General features: G+C 36.7%; 1 protein-coding gene across 5 annotated transcripts in view; it reads left to right on the forward strand.

Annotated features, from left to right (window-relative positions):
- The window catches only part of LOC121382734 (leucine zipper putative tumor suppressor 2 homolog), a 118214-nt gene that overhangs the window by 72251 nt on the left and 30941 nt on the right, over positions 1-15022 (forward strand). The window contains exon 1 of one of the 5 annotated variants that reach the window (XM_041512296.1): positions 9347-9473. The exons of the other annotated variants lie outside the window; for them this stretch is intronic. Within the exon in view, the coding sequence (XP_041368230.1) occupies positions 9459-9473 (15 nt within the window). The 5' untranslated portion in view covers positions 9347-9458. Of the gene's footprint in view, positions 1-9346; positions 9474-15022 lie in introns of those variants that run through there. 5 annotated transcript variants of the gene reach the window in all.

Below are 15022 nucleotides of genomic sequence, written 5' to 3' on the forward strand. Positions count from 1 at the left end.
CCATTTGTGTGTACATGTTAAAACATTTTGGATTCAGTGGCACAACAAGTGAAGCTGTCCATTATTTAAATAAAAGATCCAGAGAATGTACAATGCAAAAACAGTGTTAGATGCAGTAATCATTTTATATGTAGCAGGAATTTACTCTTTATTTTTTACATAATAATAATGTTTGGGATAGGAGTTTCAGAATAACTCCACATTGTCTCCCTTTTCCATCTTTCAAATGTATTATTTACCAGCCTCGGTGGCATTGTGGTTAGGCCATCGGTCTGCAGGCTGGTAGGTACTGGGTTCGGATCCCAGTCGAGGCATGGGATTTTTAATCCAAATATCGACTCCAAACCCTGAGTGAGTGCTCCACAAGGCTCAGTGGGTAGGTGTAAACCACTTGCACCGACCAGTCATTCATAACTGGTTCACCAAAGGCCATGGTTTGTGCTATCCTGTCTGTGGGAAGCGCAAATAAAATATACTTGCTGCCTGTCGTAAATGAGTAGCCTATGTGGCGACAGCAGGTTTCCTCTAAAAAAACGGTGTCAGAATGACCATATGTTTGACGTCCAATAGCCGATGATAAAATAAAAACTCAGTGTGCTCAAGTGGTGTCTTTAAATAAAACAAACTTTACTTTATATTTTACAGAACCCAGCTCCGCTATTTTATATAGGATACTTTTTATCACACTTAAAAAAAAAATTATCAGTCGGCACACTCGACATCAAAGAAAACAAGCCACGGTGTGGAAATTGTTTAGTAGCTTGCGATAGTTACCGTAACGTAATTTGACACTATTTTAATAGCCTCGGTCAGTCAGACTATTGTGTTCACTAACTTTCATCTGATATTTTGTTCTCAATTGCAGATGTAGTTGGTCGTAATTGATGATTTTTATTCTTTATAAAATATTAGAAACTTTTCATTTTGGGGGTATCACCGCTTATAAAAATAACAGAAGTGGCAGTGTTAATCATTAAAAGTATTTTTCTTGGACTCCAAATTATATATGCTCCGCCTTTACAAAAACGAAACTCGATGAAGAAATAAAAAGAACACAGATGTGTTATCCCAATTTAGGGGATCACCTTTATTTTTTTAGATGTCTTAAAATCTCTATTAAAATAATATTAAAACAAGGGCTATGTCTTTTTGCAAAGTCTACCAATACCCAACGATAGGCCTATACGTAGCCCATGTACTCGGGCTAGCCTATACGTAACCATGTTTCCCACCCTTTTTTTTCTTTTTCTCTTCTGGTTTCTTTTTGGAGGGATGGGGGGGTGGGGGTGGAGGGGGCTTCTGCCAGCGAGAATATTATGTAAGCCTACATTTCCTTCTGCTCTTTTTCCATTTCCCTCAACTTCAAAATATGGTCATAAATTTGATTTTCAGATTATTTTCTAAAAGACAATCCACTGCATCCTTTCTGTAACTTGTGCTAACTGGATCAGGTTCAGTTATCATTCTGCTCACTGGTGTTATCATCAGATAAGTTTTTGATTCTATGTTCAGTATTATTGTCAACATCTACTGGACTGTATTTATCATATTCATCCAATACAGTTAAAGTTAAAGTTAGAGAAAATTGATTTATTAATCATCGGCCATTGGATGTCAAACAGTTGGTAATATTGACCTATAGTCTTACAGAGGAAACCTGCTACATTTTTCTATTAGTAGCAACAAATGTTTTATATGCACCATCCCACAGACAGGATAGCACATACCATGGGCTTTCATATGCCAGTCGTTGTGCACTGGATGGGACGAGAAATAGCCCAATGGCTCCACCAAGAGGGATCAATCCCAGACCTACTGCACATCAGGCGGGCGCTTTACCACTGGACTACGTCCCGCTCATCATCTAATACAGATACTGTTTCTTCCGTTTCCACTGTTCTTAGTCTTGGTCTTCTATTTTGTAAAATTAAAATATACATCTGTAATGAAAGAAAACCAACTCCTTCTATAGAAATGATGTGAAGTGAGTAAAGTGAACAGATATTATAATAATTTAATAATTATCACACACGCACGCACATGCACATACACACACAGCAATAATAATAATAAATAAATTGGTTGAGGGAGAAACAACCTTTTGAGAATTGATCTACTATACCTCCGCATGTTAATCTCTAGGCCAGCTTATGCAATGACATCATGACGTATAATAAATGTATATACTGTAAATGAAACGTTTCTGTTACCGTACCGCAGTGTGTGTGCAGATGACTGTAGATGAAACGTTTCTGTTACCGTACCGCAGTGTGTGTGCAGATGACTGTAGATGAAACGTTTCTGTTACCGTACCGCAGTGTGTGTGCAGATGACTGTAAATGAAACGTTTCTGTTACCGTACCGCAGTGTGTGTGCAGATGACTGTAGATGAAACGTTTCTGTTACCGTACCGCAGTGTGTGTGCAGATGACTGTAGATGAAACGTTTCTGTTACCGTACCGCAGTGTGTGTGCAGATGACTGTAAATGAAACGTTTCTGTTACCGTATCGCAGTGTGTGTGCAGATGACTGTAAATGAAACGTTTCTGTTACCGTACCGCAGTGTGTGTGCAGATGACTGTAAATGAAACGTTTCTGTTACCGTAGCGCAGTGTGTGTGCAGATGACTGTAAATGAGACGTTTCTGTTACCGTACTGCAGTGTGTGTGCAGATGACTGTAAATGAAACGTTTCTGTTACCGTAGCGCAGTGTGTGTGCAGATGACTGTAAATGAGACGTTTCTGTTACCGTACCGCAGTGTGTGTGCAGATGACTGTAAATGAAACGTTTCTGTTACCGTACCGCAGTGTGTGTGCAGATGACTGTAAATGAAACGTTTCTGTTACCGTACCGCAGTGTGTGTGCAGATGACTGTAAATTTGTTTGCAAACGATGGTAAAATAAATAACAAAAATGTAGTATTGTTACAGATATAGATATATAGTAGGAAATTATTTAGTTTTCAGTATTTAGATTAGAAATAGTGGTGTTGATTGTAGTTCACAGAACAGGTAGGCCATGCAACCTGATACGATCCTAATTTGATGTTTGGTCTAACTTATGAATATTGTATTGCTGAACTTTATGTTGTGTATAATCATGTACGTTATAAAAATGTGTGATACTTGCATACCATATCGATATATAGGACTTCGCCCTATGCTTGTAAATGTGTATCAAAGTACTAATGGTATCGCTAATGATCTCGACCAATGTTCTCAGGTACAAAATACAAAATAGTAACCAAACAATATTTACATACAGATATATGTTTACTTCAAACTAATCTTCCTATAAAGAAGAAGATGTCATCTTCTAAATTCTTCAAAACAAACAACGCAAACAGCATGTCATCTTTTACATCTGCGTTTACATGTGACATCAAACTTTGAGCCGCGTTTACTCAGTTTCTGATGTCATGCTAAGTTGTAGGTTTTCGCATGTGACAGCTCATATATCTTTCTCTCCTCACTCATTTCCAGTCTGGAGCTCGTCGCGGTAAGACGTGTTTGTGCACACTGCACGTGCTTTCGCGGCTCGACTTGGGGATCCTTCACTTTTGTTGTTTTTGTCAATGAAGTGAAGTTTTCTACTGGGATGTATGCGGCCATTGGAACTGATTGAACGCTGGAACGCTTCTCGTTTCGACAGTCTGCACCACCAGGTTGGATTCTTTTTTAGCAAGATTCCTTGACTCCACGTCATTTCTCCGTCTGACTATGTTGACTTTCTTTTTTCGTGACTAGCAGTACTGGAAGATTGACCGCCCCACTCTAAGAAGAAATAGGAAGCGGGGTCGACCCCTACTACTCTTTTCTAGACTTTATTTTGTTTTATTGTGATACCATCTCGTATCCTCCGGAGACGTGGCCCGTCCGCACCACCATACCAACCCATGACGACTGAACTATACCCTAGTCTGATTCTCTCTCTCGTTCAGACCGATCCGGCTTCTCAAGATCTGTATTTCAGCACAGTACTACACCTTCAACGTCTATTGACTGTCAATCTAGGGGTTTTCTTGACGGAATGCAACCCATCTCATCCCTACAAGCTGTGCACCCTAACGGCCTTAACGAGGCCACTCACATGGACATATAGATCGGACTTTAAACTTTTAGACCTTTGCTCAAAAGTTTATGTCGAAATTACTTTCTTTTTTTTAATATTATTAAATAGTCCGATCCTCTCTTCTTTCTCTTATTTATTTTTGGACTGTCCTTCTAAAATGCTCCAAATTATATAAATATTCGACCGAGCAGTCAATTCTTTTTATTTTTGGCTTGTAACTTTTTTGTTCTTTTTTTGCTATTTTCAAAATTCTGCCTATTTTCAACTCTGCCCCCCCCCCCCCCCCCCCATCTTATCTAATTTCTTTTTGACCACCCGATCTAATCTAGCGACCAAATTTAATGAGTAGAATTTTCTTTATTAATTATATTAGAGACGTGCATCAAAATTTTAAAGGCCCACTATTTAATTTTTGGATGTAAATTTCAAAATTGTCCGCTTATTTTTTTTCTGTCCCGGGACAAGCCCCTGGCTATCCAGAGACAGGCCCCGAGACGGACATGCTCGAAACTCTAGTGGTATATGAGCATGTAAAAATTATTCGCACTCGCACTCGCACTCACCTAACTGAAAGGTCATGTTAACTTGATGTCTTGACACAACCTGTATGTAATAGCTGCTAATTAAAAATGTGCTGGGGTGTTATCTTTTAATATTTTTCTAATTATTGGGAAGTAAAATCTAGCGTGAGGTACTTATTATACAAACATTACGATGACCAGAAACTTGTTGAATAGTCAGATATTTAATTGTACAATGTAATTAATATGTAACCTTGGTGATTGAAAGGGCAGGACGTAGCCCAGTGGTAAAGTGTGGTCGGTGTCGAATCAATCCCTGTCTGTAGGCCCATTGGGCTATTTCTTGTCCCAGCCAGTGCACCAAAGGCTGTGGTATGTGCTATCCTGTTTGTGAGATAGTGCATATAAAAGATCCCTTGCTACTAATGGGAAAAAAGGTTTCAGGTTTCCTCTCTAAGACTATATATCAAAATTACCAAATATTTGTTATCTAATAGCCGATGATTAATAAATCAATGTGTTCTAGTGGTGTTGTTAAACTAAACAAACTTTTTTAGTCATTGATTATATTTTTCTATTAGAGCAAGAATAATATTACATGTATGTATGTTAAACTGGAAGCAGTCTCTTTTATCAGTCATAATAAGTTAAAAGTTTGTTTTGTTTAATGACACCATTAGAGCACATTAAGTAATTAATCTTCAGCTATTGGATGTCAAACATTTGGAAGGAAGGAAGGAAATGTTTTATTTAACGACGCACTCAACACATTTTATTTACGGTTATATGGCGTCAGACATATGGTTAAGGACCACACAGATATTGAGGGAGGAAACCCGCTGTCGCCACTTCTTGGGCTACTCTTTTTGATTAGCAGCAAGAGATCTTTTATATGCACCATCCCACAGACAGGGTAGTACATACCACTGCCTTTGATATACCAGTCATGGTGCACTGGCTGGAACAAGAAATAGCCCAATGGGCCCACCGACAGGAATCGATCCCAGACTGACCGCACATCAAGCGAGCGCTGTACCACTGGGCTACGTCCCGCCCCTCAAACATTTGGTGACAGGTCATTCTGAAATATAGTCTTGAGAAGAAATCAGCTGCATGTTTCCATTAGCAGCAAGAGGTATTGTTAAATATGCACTAAACTTCCCACAGACAAGACAGCACATACCATGGTCTTTCATAAACAAGTTGTGGAGCACTAGTTGTGATGGGAATAAACTCAATCAGAGAATGAGCCAACAAAGGGGGATTGATCCTACCTGTATTGTTTTGTTTTGAGATATTTTATTGATAAAAAAAGAATCAAAAGGATTGCACAACAGGCAGAGCCTATATAAGTGCTCTCCTAAACAAGATGGACATCAGACAATATTCATAATCATATATATCTAAAGCATAATAACAATGTCTAATGGCGTAAAATATTTAACATAATAATCCTACCTGTATGATCCAAACTCTACCAACAACTATAGTCCGTCCCATCCTCCTACAAAAAAAAAAATTGTGAATAATTTGAGTTTAGTTTGATATAAGAAGAAAAGTAAAATTGTTTTGGAAATAAAAAAATAAAAAAATGTGTCCAATTTAGAAAACAATTGGCTCAGAAATAAATAACTTGTAGTAAATTCCATAGCATTAAAAAGGCATTCCCTGTTGGAAAGACTAGATCCCACCCCCTTCAATACAAAGTGTAATAATGTAGGTGAGTTAGAAACATTGCTAATTTCCTCTACTGCACAATTAAGATATATGGCATTCCTTTCCTTGGTGTCATGTATTGTCTTTGTGATGTATTATCACCAGATTCGTCAATCCACCGTCCTTCACACATCGGTTCACTGAATCAGGAAATCAGTGATCCGTGCAATCTCATGTTCAGTGATGCATGTAATTGTGTATTTCACAGGGTGATTGATGACCTAAAAACACTAGTGGTTACTTTTAGAAGTTTGATCAATCAAGCAGCACTCAATTTTCATTGTGTTGTTATATGGTTGAATCTTCAGTGTTGTTATATGGTTGTATCACCACGGTGTTGTTATATGGTTGTATCATCACGGTGTTGTTATATGGTTGTATCATCACGGTGTTGTTATATGGTTGTATCATCACGGTGTTGTTATATGGTTGTTTCATCACGGTGTTGTTATATGGTTGTATCATCACTGTGTTGTTATATGGTTGTATCATCACGGTGTTGTTATATGGTTGTATCATCACGGTGTTGTTATATGGTTGTATCATCAGTGTTGTTATATGGTTGTATCTTCATAGAGTGTTATACGCTGGTCTCGGTATTCTGTGTGACAGCTCCACCAGGTTTAGTATTCACCAGGCAGCGACACGTTTGTGTACAGGTGTGAAGACATTTTAATTGGAAATTACCGTCACACAATGGATTAGTGTCAGGCTCGGACCTGTCATCTGTAGGATACACTTCAGGACGTCCAGCTTTATCAAGTGTATTACACTAAGTACATCACTATAAATACCTCACTGTTAATGTTATTAATTACCTTTCTATTTATGTAATTAATTATCTCCCTATTTACGTCATTAATTACATCACTTCATCATCATTGTTATGTTTGAGTCGGCTGATTTAAAAATTGCAATAATTAACTTTTTTTAATAAGATTTGTTTTTTCTTTCTTTCTTTTTTATAATAATTTTTATAACAAGGTACATGTAATTCATGCAGTATGAAATTTTTATTTTTTAAAAAGTTAATAGCTTTAAAACTTTAAAGTAATACTTACAAAAATCTTTTCAAATGTTTGATTTTTGGTCCATAAGATAGACTCTCAAGAGTTAAGAAACAAGAGGTTGAATTTTACACAGTCTGTTTTTCTCAAACACAGGTGTTTATAATCATTGTAGTTACATATAGTTATACATTCATGTAAGTGAAAAAACATTCTTTATAAAGTTGGCTCTGAATGTACACGATCACAGTGTTTATAATCATTGTAGTTACATATAGTTATACATGCATGTAAGTGAAAAAACATTCTTTATAAAGTTGGCTCTGAATGTACACGATCACAGTGTTTATAATCATTGTAGTTACATATAGTTATACATGCATGTAAGTGAAAAAACATTCTTTATAAAGTTGGCTCTGAATGTACACGATCACAGTGTTTATAATCATTGTAGTTACATATAGTTATACATGCATGTAAGTGAAAAAACATTCTTTATAAAGTTGGCTCTGAATGTACATGATCACAGTGTTTCCCCTAGGGGCCGGAAGGATCCCGCACCGACCCCGTGAATTTCTTTACATGGACCATAAAAATTGTAACCATTAAAAAAAGGGACTCACCTCTGTGATTAATTCGACGATATTATAAAAAAAATTAAAATGCAAATGCTAGTAGTCATAAATATACTAGTATTCCCCAAATATGTAAATTGTTAGAGCCCGGTGGCCAGTGAAGTGAAAACAAATAAACCGTCATGATGATTGAATGAAAAAAGTGATTGCTTCTAAAAGAGTGGACAGTGTGACAATAAATCATATTTTTAAGGCCATACAACCTAAAGCTTGCCGCTTACTGAAAATTACATTTACTTCTTTTTTTCTGTCTTCTTTCTATCCAGCCTCTATTATGTTTTTGTCCGTGTCACTTTTTTCTGACCCTTGCTGCTATTGTCTATAATTATTTATTATTGTCTTTAGACATTTCTTATAAAAATGTTTGTTATTCTTTTCTGTCTATATTTACCAAAAAGATGTCATGCAAACAAAGAATAGTGCTTTTGTCTATCACTGTAGCCACAGTGAAATGTAATTTTCACGCACAAAAAAAGAAACAACTTAATTTTTGTGAGTGTGCAAGAGTTTTTTTTTGTTTTGTTTTAATCACATTTCCAACTGTATGTTGACTTGTTTTAGCAATATCAATGATATACAGGTATCGTTTATACACACATGCCTACATTTTCAAAACTGCTCAAAATGTCCCTACTTTAAACAGAACAAGAATGGATATCTACATGACCATATATCTCATTGCATTTGCAATTTAAAAATATATAATGTCAGTCATAAATTTATTAAACTGTTATCAAGGTTATTTTTTGGTGGGTGGGCATGTCTTTCTGAATTGATCACACAGGGAGGTAATCTTTTTTTAATTTGAACTATGTATGCTTAGAAAAGAATATTGCGTCAGAGCCGTCTGACCTAAAGTACTAATTACAGTGCCGGTATGGCACCCCTACATTTGATAAATGGTGGAACAGCCATAATGCAGTTTTAAGCCTTTAATTACACTTAATCGTGTTTAATTTGCATCCACTTGTATGACACATGACCAGCTATACCTTCCCATAATCCAGTAAACATAGCTTTTGTCATTGAGTCATTTCCTTATTACTAAACACCTTGAAATATGATACACAAAATATTTGCCTCTAACAATTCTTCTCCATGGCACAGCTGGCCCTTAAGTCAACTCGTACATCATATTAATGTGAGTGTTCGTTCTCCTGCCGGGCTAATTGTTTCATTGTGAAAACATGCTCCGCCAGGAAATTACCTACACAGACAAAACACCAGCTCTCTGAGGCTGTGACTAAGATAATAAGTAGAGCATTATGTATCTCTACCTATCCCCCACTCACTTGCTTACTCACTCACTCACTCACTCGCTCACTCACTCACACGCTGCATGGGTGGACACGTACATCAAGAGAAAATATCTTTTTGTTCTGCATGACTTGTGTTTGACACTGTTGTGTAGATATTAACTGATACTTGTGGAGATATACTCTGTGTGTGTGAGACGAGGGCTATCTGTATGGTTACGGTCTATTGTCATGGATCTAATTAACGGCCGATGGCATTTCTAACTGTAAGTATATAAGTACATGTTTGTTTGTCTTGTTATTATACAGTTATGGTATATGTAAGTATGACATACATGATATATGTTATACAAGTACAGGGAATAAATCACAAAATGTACAACTTTCCATAAATTTGTGAATGAATGAGTAAATGAATGAACAAACACGTACATGAATGAATGAATAATATTTGTTCCATTTTTTTTTCCTTGTTAGCAAGACAGAGCAATTTAAATTGTATTGTTAATTATATCTGTATTGTAAAATGTAGGGAGAGACCTTGGCATAGTCTTTTGCCTGATGGTCATTTGTAATACCACTTAGTGTATGACACCAGCCTCGGTGGCATCGTGGTTAGGCCATCAGCCTACAGGCTGGTAGGTACTGGGTTCGGATCCCAGTCGAGGCATGGGATTTTTAATCCAGATACTGACTTCAAACCCTGAGTGAGTGCTCCGCAAGGCTCAGTGGGTAGGTATAAACCACTTGCACCGACCAGTGATCCATAACTGGTTCAACAAAGGCCATGATTTGTGCTATCCTGCCTGTGGGAAGTGCAAATAAAAGATCCCTTGCTGCTAATCGGAACGAGTAGCCCATGTAGTGGCGACAGCGCGTTTCCTCTCAAAATCTGTGTGGTCCTTAACCATATGTCTGACGCTATATAACCATAAATAAAATGTGTTGAGTGCATCGTTAAATAAAATATTTCTTTCTTTCTTTTTTAGTGTATGACAGTACTAAATATTGTTTTTAAACCCATTCATGCCATCAAGGTTCACACTCCAAAAAAGATTTAACCTTGATTGGCTATTACAGGCATAAACATAATTTATTGTTTACAAGTTGATGCAGAGTTTGTTGTTATTTGTTTTGGGGGGATTTGGGGGTGTTATCTAGCTAGCAAGAGTGCTCATCTGAGGTGCCTGAGTTGTCTGAGTTTGTTCAAACCAGTGCCTCATCCCAACCAGTGCCCCCAAGACTGGTATATCAAAGGCTGTGGTTTGTGGCGTACTGTTATTGGGAAAATGCACTCATCACATCTCCAGTCATTCACACAAACACTGTCAGTGGTCAAGGTTATGTGACAGATAAGTGACAGCTAGGTGAGGCATGTTGCAGTGCAGTGCACTTGTTCACACTGGTAACTAACATATTTCAGCCAGTACCGGTATCTCTTTCTAATACAAAAAAAACAAAACAAAGTTTGTTTTGTTTAATAACACCACTAGAGCACATTGATTTATTAATCATCATCTTTTGGATGTCAAACATTTGGTCGTTTTTACATACAGTTTTAGAGAGAAAACCCACTACATATTTCCATTACTACAAGGAATATTTTATACACACCAACCCACAAACAGGATAGCACATACCACTGCCTTTGATATACCAGTCATGCACTGGCTGGAACGAGAAATAGCCTACTGATCGTAAACTGACCTTGCATCAAGCGAGAACTTTACCATTTGACTACGTCCCGACCCGTTACTCTTCTAAAACGTTTGAGATTTCGATGCAAGTGTGAAAGGGATTAAGTGCAATCACTAACCTATCGGTGAGTGGACTGAGCATCACAATAAACATTCCTTTCCCAAATCAAAAGAATAACTTACTGCATAACCGGACATTTTTGTGGGTTTTTATTTTCGTGGGTTTTTGAGGGTAAGTGGCCAGCCTCGAAAATGTAAAACCTTGGGGGGAAAAAAACATAAAAAATTATATAAAAAACATTCATTGTGATCACCATAATAAATTGACAATTTTCCGCAATATTTTATTTGCTGCCATGTACAGAACACAAGAAACTAAGGGAATAGTGTATTCAAGATGCCAAGATATATTTCGTACAGTACAATGAGAACATACTGGTATGTGTGCTATGCTGGTATACTGAGCCAGCTTACTATAGGAGTATGAATGAAACGTGTCAAGATCAGATTAAACACTAGACAGTCTGACTTAGAAAATGTCGCACACAAATCTTAATTGGCTTTATAGAAAAATCTTAGGTGGGATTTAGCTCAAGCTGTTGAGTGCTCGTTTGAGGTGCTTGCGTCGCAGGATCAAACCACCTCGGTGGATCCATTCAAGTGATTGGTGTTTTTTTAAGACATTGTGGTGTGTGCTTTCCTTTCTGTGGGAAAGTGCATATAAAAGATCCCTTGCTGCTAATGGAAAAATGTAGAGGGTTTCCTCTGATGACTACGCATCAGAAAAAACAAATGTTTGACATCCAATAGCTGATGGTTAATTAATCAATGTGCCTTAATGGTGTTGTTAAACAAAACAAACTTTAACTTTAATTTAACTTAGCTAATAGCATACCATATTACTCAGTTGCTTTATTGTTTAACTTTAAGCATAGGTGATATCATGCAAATGGAAACTGGTCTGAAACCTTTAATGTTGGTTATACATGTATGTGGAAAGTTGCCAGACATTGAAATTAAGAAACCTTGAAATGTTTTCAGTCCTCATATCACAATTTAGGCCACAGAAATTTCTTGTCATATGGTGTGTGGGAGTATTGCAATTATTCTGTATCTATTATTTGACAGCTACCTGACAATGTTATAGTAGGTGTTAATTGTTAAACATTTATAGCTGTTTGTCTGAACAGAATGGTGTTAAAACACTCCGGAATGTTATTACTGATTGTTGTAATGGTCTTGACAGTTGTATATTAGATATGACTGATTGTGTTGGCTGTACGAGAGATTTATAATACTCTCTGTTCATTTCTCGGACATGCTGGGGTGGATATTGCTAAAACTGTCAAATTTGCTGAGTTTGCATAAAAATGACTGGGCAGTCAGTAATTTTACATACAGCAGTGTGTTTTTATGGTGTTTGTTCACACAGCTTGATGTGACTGGGCAGGCTGGCTGTACATAGTATTGTATATAGTATTGTGTGTTTATTGGTGCTCCACGCTGTTCAGTGTAACATCAGACATGCTAGTAAACATACATGGTCTAGTGAATTACACCCCATGCTGCAGGACATTTCACAGAACAAAATAAATACATGTGTATAGGATTTCAAACTTCATGGGAAACACTTTTTCGGTTCCGTGCCTTGTGATCATGGGAAACCATCGGAAACTGTTTAAAAAAATTTTTTTATATATATATATTAGTTTTGTTGAATAATCGTACTCGTAATAATAATCATGGGAAACGAAATCATCATAAAGTTGAGAAATCTGACATCAGTCACAACACAGCAGTTTGGACATGTAAGTCATACATTCATGTTTTATGATTTCTCTGTCCTAAACTAGTGTTGTATAACTTGTATATCAAACACAATGGCATGTTTTATATTGCTGGTAAAGCAGTACTTATACAAGTGGGTAAGACAAAGAGTAACATGTGGTGATAGCTGGTTTCTTCTCTCACGTGAATAGTCAGGAATGTCATTAGTGGGGGTTCATGGCGGGGGGTGAGGGGTGGAGAGGGTAGTAAGTGTTTAACAAACTTCCATTTGACAATTATTTTCTTGACCTTGAAAAAGTTAAATATTTGACATAAAGTTAGTGCATTACAAAACCACACCCATTTCCATAATTACTGATAAAATCCATGATTAAGTGTCACTTTTCAATTAGTCATTGACACTGCTGAGAGATTAAAGGATCTGTACGTATTATGTATATTAAGCAAAACCTTAATACCCCAAAGCACCATATCTAATTTAATTGATTATTAATCAACCATTGACCGGTTTACCAGTGTAGCACTGATATTCAATCAGAACATTTCATCTGAATGAATCCCAGGGGCGGGACTGAGTCCAGTGGTAAAGTGCTCTCTTGATGTGCGGTTGGTTTGAGATCGATCCCCGTCAATGGGCCCATTGGGCTATTTCTCGTTCCAGCCAGTGCACCATGACTGATATCAAAGTCTGTGGTATGTGCTATCCTGTCTGTGGGATGGTGGATATAAAAGATCCCTTGCTACTAATGGAAAAATATAGCGGGTTTCCTGTCTAAGAGTTTATGTCAAAATGATCAAATGTTTGACATCCAACAGCTGATGATTAATAAATCAATGTGCTCTATAGCGGTGTCATTCAACAAACCAAACTTTAACTGAATGAATCCCAATATTACATACACATTATACAATATATGATTGATTTCATACACATGGCCTGTGTTACGTTGTGAATACCTGGGATATGAATACCTGGGATACGTTTCTTTGTGATTAATTTTTAAAACACATGGCCTGGGTTTTTTTTTTTTTTTTTTTTTTTTTTAAACAATATTTATTCAAATAACTGAAGTGATTAATTTTAAAAACACATGGTCTGTGTTATGTTATGAATATCTACCTGGGATTCGTTTATTCCTGATCAGTTCAGACAACATGTGGGTTGTATTGTTCCTGCTAGAAGACCATTCCCAGTGTTTGCCAGGACCTGTATCAGATCCGTGCTTGTCAGTTCGCTGGTTAATTATTTATTTCTAATCATCTTTGCCCAATGTTTTTTTTCTTTCTCGATGTCTGGGTACATAACGTGTGGTTGTAGTGATGGAGATTAAAGTTGTGCAGTATTTATTAACAAGAATCACTTCCAGTCATTGGACATTTTTGGTTTTCATTTACCATTGTTTGACACAAACCATTAGGTTTTTTGTCACATTGTTGTGTTGTGTATTTTTTGTAGGTTTTTTTTCTCTCAATGTTTTGCTAATGCATTTTAGTATTTTTTTAATCTCCAGCCGGTCCAAATGAAGGGGACTATAGGTTTCATCTCCTTCCTTCTGACTGTCTGTCTGTCTGTCTGTCTGTCTGTCTGTCCATCTATCCCACATATAGTTATCCAGACTTTTTTTCCACATGCCTTAAAATACTAAGCTGAAATTATATATATGTTTATCATGTATTGTTACAGATCAAGTTTGACTTTCATGGTGATTACCCATTTTTGGCAGAGTTATGTCCCTTGAATTTATCTCTGGACATTTGTTTTCCACAATGCCTCAAGATATTGAGTTGAAATGTTGTGTAAAGCTTTATCATGTACTGTTACAGATCAAGTTTGACTTTCGTGGCGATTTACCTGTTTCTTACCCGTGAACTTGTCCAGTAAGGGACATTGCTTTAGCAACTCTCAAAATGCTTGTTTATTAATTTATTTTTTATTTTTATTTGTTGGTAAATCTGTATCGCCCCAGACAGTTATATGGTAATGTTAAAATTGGAGCCGTAAATCATTACTGTGCATACAGTTACTCTAAAACAAGATGCATACAGTATATAAAGTTGGACAAATGATACTTAACATACTGAATATTTAACTAAAATTGTAATTGTCTTCAGTTTTAAAGCTGCAAACCATTTATAGGTAGACAATTTGCAACTGAAGCACTAAAGATATTCTGTTGCATTCATTTATTAATTCATCCATCCATCCATCCATCCATCCATCCATCCATCCATCCATCCATCCATCCATCCATCCATTCATCCATTCATTCATTTAATTTATGCAGCCATGCTTGGAATGACATAAAATAATGTTATTGTTATTGTTTTAA

The sequence above is a fragment of the Gigantopelta aegis genome, chromosome 10, assembly GCF_016097555.1.
Source record: "Gigantopelta aegis isolate Gae_Host chromosome 10, Gae_host_genome, whole genome shotgun sequence".
Taxonomy (NCBI): domain Eukaryota; kingdom Metazoa; phylum Mollusca; class Gastropoda; order Neomphalida; family Peltospiridae; genus Gigantopelta; species Gigantopelta aegis.